The sequence below is a fragment of the Acromyrmex echinatior genome, chromosome 1, assembly GCF_024713525.1.
Source record: "Acromyrmex echinatior isolate Ae372 chromosome 1, ASM2471352v2, whole genome shotgun sequence".
Taxonomy (NCBI): domain Eukaryota; kingdom Metazoa; phylum Arthropoda; class Insecta; order Hymenoptera; family Formicidae; genus Acromyrmex; species Acromyrmex echinatior.
This window is the reverse complement of record NC_141852.1, coordinates 20,824,664-20,835,476: the sequence shown is the minus strand read 5'-3', so window position 1 is coordinate 20,835,476 and position 10,813 is coordinate 20,824,664. Positions and strand designations below refer to the sequence as shown.

The 10,813-nt window shown below is 29.3% G+C and overlaps 3 protein-coding genes across 4 annotated transcripts; all 3 read left to right on the top strand.

The window, feature by feature from the left end:
* Positions 1-61: 61 nt before the first annotated feature.
* LOC105153104 (4-vinylanisole receptor-like) lies at positions 62-3,155 on the top strand. Of its 2 annotated transcripts, none has more exons than XM_011067743.2 (4): positions 62-337; positions 493-964; positions 2,132-2,362; positions 2,631-3,155. In XM_011067743.2, the coding sequence occupies exons 1-4, from the start codon at positions 206-208 to the stop codon at positions 2,975-2,977; spliced, it is 1,182 nt and encodes a 393-aa protein (XP_011066045.2). In that variant the 5' UTR covers positions 62-205; the 3' UTR covers positions 2,978-3,155. The 2 variants fall into 2 exon arrangements, with proteins under 2 accessions (XP_011066045.2, XP_087264484.1); XM_087408358.1 differs by having other exon boundaries at positions 250-337; positions 430-964.
* A 1,327-nt stretch (positions 3,156-4,482) lies between these two features.
* On the top strand, positions 4,483-9,048 carry LOC105153103 (odorant receptor 10). Its single transcript, XM_011067742.2, has 5 exons — positions 4,483-4,614; positions 4,812-5,286; positions 5,668-5,898; positions 6,143-8,289; positions 8,788-9,048. The coding sequence occupies exons 1-4, from the start codon at positions 4,483-4,485 to the stop codon at positions 6,481-6,483; spliced, it is 1,179 nt and encodes a 392-aa protein (XP_011066044.2). The 3' UTR covers positions 6,484-8,289; positions 8,788-9,048.
* Dhod (dihydroorotate dehydrogenase 2) lies at positions 8,813-10,366 on the top strand. The gene is made up of 2 exons (XM_011067737.2): positions 8,813-9,182; positions 9,298-10,366. Exons 1-2 carry the CDS (start codon positions 8,813-8,815, stop codon positions 10,119-10,121), a joined length of 1,194 nt encoding a protein of 397 aa, XP_011066039.1. The 3' UTR covers positions 10,122-10,366.
* The last annotated feature ends 447 nt before the right edge of the window (positions 10,367-10,813 follow it).

Sequence of the window (10,813 nt, the reverse complement as noted above, 5' to 3'; positions counted from 1 at the left end):
TTTCCACTCTACTTCTACATAAAAAACTGTTTCGTTCAGTTTCTAAAGTAACTGTGTTTTGGAAAATGACAGAGTACTTTAGTAAAATGTTAAATTGTGCAACTTTAATAAAATATGAATGTAAAAGAGCGACGCGTCGATGATCGACTCACATTATGGACAAAGACTGACATTGAGAATCGTGTAGTTCTATGCGACTGCGATAATGTCATGGAATGATGATATGGCATATGCTATGACTCTCTACAAATTCTTAACTTTACCATTAGGCGTTTGGCCTTTGCAAAAATATAATACATTTTCTTTAGTCCGTTCTATAGTGTGCGGCTTCAGCTTGGTATGTTCTTAATTTTTCTATTACATATTTCTATACCAATGTGACTTGTATTTTCGTTATATCAAATTTGACAATTCAAATGAAATGTTTAGTGAGAACAAAAAACAAGAATTATGCTTCCTAATATACGGAATCCATCCTTCCTATCTGTGTAGAGTGTGATGTTAATCACAATGTTGCTCGAAATCAATTTCGGTAACGGTGACGCATATGTAAAAATTGATACTCTTATGGTCATATCCTGCATCATTCTTGCTACATTAAAACTGTTATCCTTCCGCTTATATGCCGACAATCTGATTCGTAATTATTCTTCTGCTGTGAACGATTATTCCACAATCGACACCGAAGAGAAGCGTACGATCATGCGGCGGCACGCATTCATGGGAAGAATAATTTGTTATAGTACTTTATTTTTTGCTTATTTGGCTTCATCAATCATTATGCTGACGCCTATGATAGCAGGCAATAAGGATATTCAAGTTGATGATGTCAGCAAAACTCAAGCATCGGAGTTACCCATGCCCTTAACATTTTTAGGGGACTTGCATATTCCTTCCAGTTTATATTTCGTCATCTCTACATTACAATACACCATACTGATGCTCACTTCCACCAGCAATTGTGGTAATATAGTGGTATATGTTTAATATCCAAAGAGAATTACATGTAATATAATAATTTAATATTATAATAATAATTTAAGTGTTTATCTATAATCATAAAATTTATTTATAAAGTTCTAAATTTTTACAATTTTACTTTCAATAATTTTATTAACTATTTTCTTACAGCACTGTAAAAGGTTACAATATAGCTACGACGCTTCAAGATTACATATTGCAGTACAATGTTTCAGATAACGTAAAAATATTTTTTTGCAATATTATTTAGCATTCTTATAATGACATTTCAAAAATATGAAAAATCCTGTTATCTATCTAATCTTATATTTTGGCTATGTGCAGCACCACTATTAGTTGGGCAAAGAGAAGTTCTACTTTTCGTAATTAAAAAAAAATCACACAAAATAGAATAAAAAGCGTTATGAGAATTTTCACCCATAGAGACTTTTCATTCTAATGAAATGATTTCTTGAAAGAGTGAACATTCAAAATTATTTTTAAAAACAAAAAATGGGATATATTTTAAGCATATAATTTTTTATTTTGTTTATAAAATTTAATTTGTAAAATTTGGAGACATATGATATTTTTGCAAATTATATGTACTAAAATTTGTTAATATAATGGCATTTAAAGTAACATTGGAAACACTGAACGTATTGTAATATTGTATTGTAATATTATTGCCATATTGTGTTGCAACATTTCAAAGACGAATATTTTACCGTTTCTGCAATGTTATAGCAAAACTGCAACAACATTTCACAATGTTTTTGTAATGTTGCAATTTTGCAATAAAATAATTGTGTAATCTTTCTGTACTGTACAGAATTACGCCCATATAGTGCCCGTTTGACGCCCATTGAGCGTCTATTTGACGTTTATTTGACATCCATTTGACACCCATTTGGCGTCCATTTAGCGTCCGTGATAGACGTCAAATAGGTGCCAAATGGACGTCAAATGGGCACATAATGGATGTCAAATGGGCATCAAATGAGCGATCATTGGTGCAACCAATCATTGGACGTTCTTAGAGCGTTCGATGTGCTGCCGATAGGCGTCAAATGGGCGGTCGTTCCATATTAACTAATATTCTTTTACTATAATTAGAATTTTTAATATGAACTCTCTCTATTTAATATAATATTGTAATATATTTACAAAGGCAATGATTCACTTTTCCTCGGAATTACTCTCCATATTTGTGGTCAATTGGAACTTCTAAAAATCGAATTTATTAATTGCGACATGAAAAACAAAAACATAAATGAAGATTTTTCAACAATGGCATTAAGACATTGTTATCTAATAAAACATGCAGAACTTTTGGCCGATGTAATAAGTTTTGTTTTGCTCGTTCAAGTCATGGGTAGCTGTCTTATTTTCAGTTTGGTTGGTAAATATCTCTCTTGAATTCAATATCTCTACTATTATTATTATATTAAAAATGGGCATTATATACTGCTAGAATATTGTGTAAATCCTTCTGTAGAAAAAGATGAAAAACTAAAATCTTGTCAAATGTCCGAGAAAACAGAATATTTCTTAATCTAATCCGGTGATATTTTAATAAAATAAAAATATCGAACAAAGCTGGCAAAATTCTTGTAGTAGTAATGTCAGAGAATGGTTAACTTGTGCAAACTATGTAATTTGTTTTTCAGGTTTTCAGTTTATCTTGGCATTGAAATCACATGACGTACTGATGTTAACTAAAACTGCCACAGTGATGAGTGCTCTGCTATTACAAATGTTCTTTTATAGTTTCGTGGGCGATTATTTAAAATGTCAAATGGAAGAAGTCGCATGCTCGATCTACAGCTCCAATTGGTACTATTTGCCAACAAGATTGATGAGAAATGTTTTGTTTGTCATCGCACGATCACAGCAGCCAATTCAACTTTTAGCTGGCAGATTTTTCGTTGTAAATATTAAGACTTATATGGCCATATTAAAAAGTTCACTCTCGTATTTGTCTGTCCTACGAGTAATGGTGGAGAGTAATACATAAAATATAACTATTAAAAGAAAAACTCGAAAAAATGATATTGTATACACATAGATAATATCATTATGTAAAATTATATATTACAATACATCATGCAATACACAATACATATCTACAACTAAAAGCAACAAATTAAAATAAATAAAATTTTTTATTACATTGATATGTAATAAACGTAAACGTGTTGTATGTCATTCTGTCACTTTAAGAAGTTTTGTCATGACATGGGTGCTTCCAGTTACAAAAATACCATCTTTGAATTCAATTTGATAATTATCGAGTAAACAAAATATTAGCAGTGTGCTAGCAGCTAGCTAACAAATTCGAATATAATATTAGCAGCAGCTTACATGTTTTGATATTACTCGTTTTCTGCGAATAAATTTTTCCAATATAATTCAACAGCAGATCCTTCCTTGACATTTTGTTATGCTTCTGTTTATTTTCGACTTTTATTACGCTTCGACTTTTATTTTCTAGGATGGTACATTTCCTAATATTTTTTATTTAATATATATATTTTCTAATATTTTCTGCATATTGAATTCGTATTTTTCACAAATTTTATCGATATAATCTGACAACAGATTGCTTGTAAAGATGAAGATTGAGGCCCTTATTCTACAAATTTTAATAACACTGTCAAATAAGTAATAGTTACATTATCATTGTACAGGTTTTATATATGATAAAAAGCTTATATATGATAAAAAAGCTGCGCAACTGTAATATAATGATACCAATACTATCGTTAAAAGTTATAGAGTGGGGACCTTAGTTATTTATATAACTGTAATATAAATAAAATGTTATACAATTTAATTATAATATAAATAGAATGTAATAAAATTTAAATAATTACAAAAATGATTACCGCGCAATTTCAGTAGTCAATTTGTCATCACATTCTATTATTCTAGTAAAAAAGATAGCGTAAATTGAATATAAAGAGAGAATGCAGAAGTGTAAACAAAATCTATAGGAAACATATATTGGAACAGTAATGATTCAAAAAGAAGCGTTTATTCTTAATCTTTTGAAGACCTGCATGTTTTTGATCAATTTTTTTATTTTAAGGAGAACTTTTTTGTCAATGTCACTGCAACACTCGTATTGTCTAACAATAAGAAACTAATGCACTATTAATTCTATGTGATTAATCTTATGTAATTCTTGATAAAAAGATAGTATCAAAGTAAAAAGTATTAAAGATCAGTGACAGCCAATAACTAAAAATAATGCAGCGGAAGAAAAATAAAATACTCTTTCTTCTATTCGATCTTTGTCCTATCCTACTTCTATATACAAATTTATTTCCTTCAATAACTTGAAATAACTGTGTTTTGGAAAATAACGGAGTATATTAATAAATGTTAAAATTGCGGTAGTTCAATAAAATATGAATGTAAAAAAAAAATGTCGCCAACGATCAATTCGTATTACGGACAAAGATCGACGTTTACTGACAATGAGAGCTGTGAACCGTATAACTGTATTTGACTACGATAATGTCACTGAATGACGATTTAGCGTACGCTATGATTCCTTTGAAACTCTTAACTCTACCATTAGGTGTATGGCCTTTACAAAAATATAACATATTTTCTTTAGTTCGTTGTACCGTGTGTATCTTCAGTTTGGTACGTTCTCTATTTTCATCTTACATAACGCAATAAAATTACTGTTCCACTTACTTTGTTCCATTCATATTCGACTTACAAGTTTGACAGTAGCTCAAGTGAGATGCTTATAGTGCATCATGGACAGAGTGGAAATGAAAAAAAGGATAAAATTTATTGTTAGTAATAAACAATTGTCATGTTTCATATCTGTGTAGACCGTGATGATGGTTGTATTGTTCCTCGAAATCAATTTCGGTAGCGGAGATGCATATGTGAAACTCGATGGTCTTATGGTTATGTTCTGCGCCGTTCTCTCTGTTTTAAAATTGTTGTCCTTCCGCATATATGCCGACAATCTGATTCGCAATTTCTCTTCTGCTATAAATGATTATTTTGCGATCAACACTGAGGAGAAACGCACGATTATACGACGGCACGCTTTCATGGGAAGGATGATTTGCTACAGTATCATTTTTTTTGCTTATTTGGCTTCATCAATTTTCATGCTGGCGCCTATGCTAGCAGGCAATAACGACGTCCAAGTGAATGTATCTATTAAGAACCAAGCATCGGAATTACCCGTGCCCTTAACGTGGGCTTTAGGGAATTTTAATCTCTCCACGAGCTTATACTTGTTGATCTCTGTGGTGCAGTGTATTCTCTTGGTGCTTAATAGCACTAGCGATTGTGGTAATAAACAAATTATTAATATCAAAGAGATTTGCATAAATTATAAAATATATTAATTTACTTTAAATGTTTCATTTATAATAAAATTTATCAATAAGTTTTCTAATTTTTATTAACTATTGACATATAAATTAAATTTGATGTTTAAAAAATTTATTTTTATTATTTTTAGTATTAAAAGTACTGAATCATCATATGATTTTTAATAGATGTTCTTTTTAATGATATTATTACTTACTGTAGTAATGATATAACATTTTGTGTGTGTTTCCTTCACATCACTTTTGTATTAGGTTCTATTGATATAATTCTATTATCACTATTAAAAGATTAATATAAATTTCCTGAGTCTACACAACATTGAAACATCTATTTATTAAGGATGTGATACACTTTTTCTTGCAATTACTCTCCATGTCTGCGGACAAATTGAACTTCTAAAAATCGAATTTATCAACTACGGTACGAAAAACAAAGATATAAGTGAAGATTTTTCAAAATTGGCATCTAGATATCATTATTTAATAGAGCATGCGAAACTTCTGGTAAATGTAATAAGTTTCGTTTTGCTCGTGCAAATGTTGTTCAGTTGTCTTATTATTTGCCTGATCGGTAAATATCTCTTCAATTACACTTATTTTGCACAATATGAGTTGTGTTATATGCTAGAATATAAGTTTCTTTTAATCTTTTTTGTTTAAAAAAACTTATGACGCTAAAATGTTATCAAATATAGTGTAGGTTATAGATATTATAGAATACTTCTTAATCATATAAGTATCCTAATAATATAATAAAAATAACAAATAATTTTTGTGTCAGAGAATTACTTGTAACTATAATGTGTATTTTTCAGGTTTCCAATTTATCTTGGCATTGAAATCGCATGATGCAGTAATGATAACTAAAACCATAACAGTAATGAGTACTTTGCTATTACAGTTGTTCTTTTATAGTTTTGTGGGTGATTATCTAAAATGTCAAATGGGAGAAATCGGATTTTCAATCTATAGCTGCAATTGGCACTGCTTGCCAATGAAATTAATGAGAAACATTTTGTTCATTATTATGCGGTCACAGCAACCTGTTCAGCTATTAGCTGGCAGATTTTTTGTCGTTAACATTGAGACTTTCATGGCCATATTGAAAAGCTCCCTTTCGTACTTATCTGTCCTGCGAGTGATGTTGGACACATAAAGCATAAATTATTATTGCAAGAAAAACTCAAAAAGTAATATCGTCGTAAGCGATATCATAAGCAATATTGTAAACAATATGTCATTTTATAAAAATTATTCTTAATGAAGAATTATTATAATCCTGATATATTGGATTGAATAATTAAATAAAACAAAATTGCATTCTTTATTACATTAATAAAAGTATTACGTTTTGTTGTCAACATATTATTTTAATAAACTCTATAACATATGCATGATTTGCGACTATGAAAATGTGATAGTTGCTTATAATTTTATAATTATATTAAGTAAACAAAATGTTAACAGCGTATACTAGCAATTTGCAAGATACAAGTTAAATATTGTGACATCTAATTTCGTTCGTGTTAACTCGTACTCTGCTAACAGATTTTATCAATACAATGATCCAATGTAAATGGTTTTATATATATATATTTTTTTTTTGTTTAATAATAATTATTTTTCAAAATTTAATAATAATTATTGTTCATCTGTTGAACGATATTCGTCAAAACGAGTCCATCAGTATTAAAAAGTCTTTCTACTAATGTATTATTTGGTAGACCGATATTATATTTGATGAATAATTTTTTCAAAAAAGGATGCTTATTTAATATACTGACATCGATATCATCTGAATTTAAATAACGTGCTATCTTCGTATATTACTGTCAATTGTTAGTATAATATATGTAATGGGGACTATAGATTTTCAGTACTGGCAGTGAACTAGCAGTAATATATGAATTAAAACATCAAAATGTAAAAGAAGCGAAAATGTTTCTTTTACATTTCATTATTCCAATTTTCGCCGTCTAGAAGTTTCGTTTACTCTCCCATTCTGTTACTCTCCCATTACATCCGATTTCCGCTCCGATTTTTATATATTTTCATCAGGAATTTGATAATTTGATAATAAGCAAAATAAATTTGGAATGTAAGAAGCAGAATATTTGACACCAATCTATGTTATAAAATAAATTATATTTTATTTGGCACATAGCCTTGCTACGTGTTTACACCGTACACTATCATTTCATTATCAGAAACAAAATACGTCAAAATCATAAATAAATATTATAAAATACAGGAATTACAAATTACTGTTTTATTTCAATTAATATATATATTTATCATATATATATTTAACTCTCTCTTTATAGTATTTAGAATTCAACAAATCTCGCATATTAAATTGTAAATTTAAATATATAATTTACAACAATATCCACTTTTTTGCGGTGCTCCTGATGGAAATAAATTGTTGAAATCGCTGAAATAAATCTATCAAATTAATAGAGATTTCAACGATTTTAGCGATTTATTTTCATCAGGAGCATCGAAAAAAAATGGATATTATTGTGTTTACATCCACAACAATAACTTTGTTACTTTTTTATATAACTTATATAACCTTGATCTTTTATATTGTATAATCGTTAGTTGTAAAAAAAATAATCAGTGCAGATTCTTTAATAATATGCTGTGAGAAAGGAAAAATATAAAAAATTATATAAAACCATCAAATTTTTTCTTTTTTTTTTTCTTTAATTATTCATTTGAATCATATTTAACTTTGGACTTTTTAATTACTTTCTTTATTAACTAAACTTCTAATTCAATTAATTTACATTATGGATTAACTGTATTGTAAATAAATTAAATTTTCAAAGCTGTTAACACTTTAACTAATCAACTTAGTTTAAAAAAAATTAACTTATAACCCTATTAATTACTATTAATGCTTTTGATTGGTTGTTAAGAAGCATTATTGCACCTGACGACGGTGTATTTGCGACTTGTACGTAGATCATACTTGCATCATGACAAGATTTCACTTCTATCATGGAAAACTATAAAGCTGGAAACACAATGAAAAACACAGGTAATAGGAACAGGGAATAAAAGATTTCAACCTATCAGGAAGAGTCCATTCTATTATTCATGGTTTCTGATAAGTTGAAATCTCTTATTCTCTGTTCCTAATGCCTGTGCTTTTTATTGTGTTTCCAGCTTAACTGACAGCGTTTTGCATTTCGCGGCATCGATAATATTGATACATCTGTTTTCATCTACATCCGGAATATTTCAGTAGTGATTTGTTATAAATATTTAAAAATAGCTATAATTATGTTTATGGAATTATGCGTGAAAAATTAGTGCGCGATTGTTATCTATAACTAATAAGTAAATATTGTATTACCTAACCTAATCTAACCTAATCTATACCGAACTAACCGAACACGTGAACTCGGTTGTTCAATGAAGTTGAAATTTGTATTTACATATGTGTCGATAGCTCGGATTAATTCATATAATCTTGAATGAACGTCGCAATTGGGATGGCTCAGCGATTAAGCAACAAGGCAAAGCTGAAATCATTATTGACCGTAACCAGTAGCGCAGTCGCTCTGTTTAGTGGCATTTCTCTCTACCAGGGCAACGAAAAATTTTACAGTGATGTCGCTATACCTTTGGTGCAACTGATAAATCCGGAAATCGCTCATAAATTCTCAGTGATAACTCTGAAATATGGCCTTGTACCAAAACAAAAAACAAATGATCCTATCTTACTCCAAACAACTGTATTAGGTTTGCCATTTAAAAATCCAATTGGTATGGCTGCGGGATTCGATAAACAAGGAGAGGCAGTAGAAGGATTGCACAAGATTGGTTTTGGTTTTGTGGAGATAGGTAAAATTTATACAACAGTATAGACCTAGACTTCAATATTTTTTAAATATAACGAATCTTATTAATATTAAAAAATCTTATCTTACTTACGTAATCTTATCTTATTTTTTTGTAGGTTCTGTGACACCTAAACCTCAATCTGGTAATCCAAAACCCAGAATTTTTAGATTACCAGAAGATAATGCAGTTGTAAATCGATGTGGATTTAACAGTGATGGTCATGATATCATATGGGATCGTCTCAAGAGATTAAAGGAGCATAAAAATTTTGACGGTATTCTTGGAGTGAATTTAGGTAGCAACAAGGAGACAAAAGATGTGATTCAAGATTACATTGATGGCATAAAAAAATTTATGGATGTAGCAGATTATTTTGTAATTAATATTTCTAGTCCTAATACTCCAGGTTTAAGATCTTTGCAAAACAAGAAGAATTTAGAAGAATTATTGACCAGAATAAACGTAGCAAGAGAATCGGTGGGTAGTAAACAGCCATTACTTTTAAAATTGGCTCCAGATTTGTCGAATTCTGAGCGACAAGATGTGGCAGATGTAGTTTTAAGTAAGAAGTCTAGAGTCGATGGTTTAATTTTATGCAATACCACAATTACGCGAACAAATTTGATTAATCCAAACAAGCAAGAAAGTGGAGGCCTCAGTGGTGCACCTCTCACAGATATTTCCACAGCTATGATATCTGACATGTACAAACGAACGCATGGTAGCATCCCAATTATTGGCGTAGGCGGTGTTTTCTCTGGAACTGATGTTTATGTCAAAATAAGAGCTGGTGCTTCGCTGGTGCAACTTTATACCTCGTACATATATCACGGACCACCAGTAGTTGGCAAAATAAAAAAAGAATTATGTGAAATACTTGAAACCAATGGTTTTTCTTCTGTGACTGATGCAATAGGCAAGGATGTTGAGAATAAATAGATGTTTTAACTCTAATATGTTTATATATACATAAATATATATAATACACATTCAATACATTTATGCAAAATCTATTGTAGGTAAATAATATTTTGTTCAATCATTTATATTGTTAATAATTGAATGAGAGTTTTCATTATGTTTGTATTAAATCAACAGTCATGTGTATTGTTTACTTATGTATACTTATTTCGAGCTCACTTCCAGCTCATCATGTATGTAATAAAATTTCTAGAATTATGTAATATTCTGTGATATGTATTTATAGAAAATATTTCTATATATTTTAATTTCTCTGTGTCATAAGTCGATAATAATATTTAATATAATATATATATATATATATATATATATGTACACATATATATATATATATATGTACATATATATATATATATGTGTGTGTGTGTGTGTGCGTGTGTGAGTGTGTATGTGTATATACAGATGAATCAGAGTAGTTGAACCAGTTTTTTACACTACGAGAAAATTATCGATCTACCTAATATATATATATATATATATATATATATACATATACAACAAATAATAGTTGTAGGAATTTTATTTTGATTACCGCGATTAGAAAAAAAAGCACATGACTATACATAGTGACTAATATGATACAAGTGTGTAAAAACTGATTTTAATAATTTTAATGATTTAATGTTTACGCGGATTGGAGTATACATTTT

Coding starts and splice junctions, on each gene's coding strand:
- Dhod (XM_011067737.2), top strand. CDS start 8,813: ATGAACGTCGCAATTGGGATGGCTCAGCGATTAAGCAACAAGGCAAAG. Junction 9,183..9,297: donor TTTTGGTTTTGTGGAGATAG/GTAAAATTTATA, acceptor ATTTTTTTGTAG/GTTCTGTGACACCTAAACCT.
- LOC105153103 (XM_011067742.2), top strand. CDS start 4,483: ATGTCACTGAATGACGATTTAGCGTACGCTATGATTCCTTTGAAACTC. Junction 4,615..4,811: donor CCGTGTGTATCTTCAGTTTG/GTACGTTCTCTA, acceptor ATATCTGTGTAG/ACCGTGATGATGGTTGTATT. Junction 5,287..5,667: donor TAATAGCACTAGCGATTGTG/GTAATAAACAAA, acceptor CTATTTATTAAG/GATGTGATACACTTTTTCTT.
- LOC105153104 (XM_011067743.2), top strand. CDS start 206: ATGTCATGGAATGATGATATGGCATATGCTATGACTCTCTACAAATTC. Junction 338..492: donor TAGTGTGCGGCTTCAGCTTG/GTATGTTCTTAA, acceptor CTATCTGTGTAG/AGTGTGATGTTAATCACAAT. Junction 965..2,131: donor CACTTCCACCAGCAATTGTG/GTAATATAGTGG, acceptor ATATTTACAAAG/GCAATGATTCACTTTTCCTC.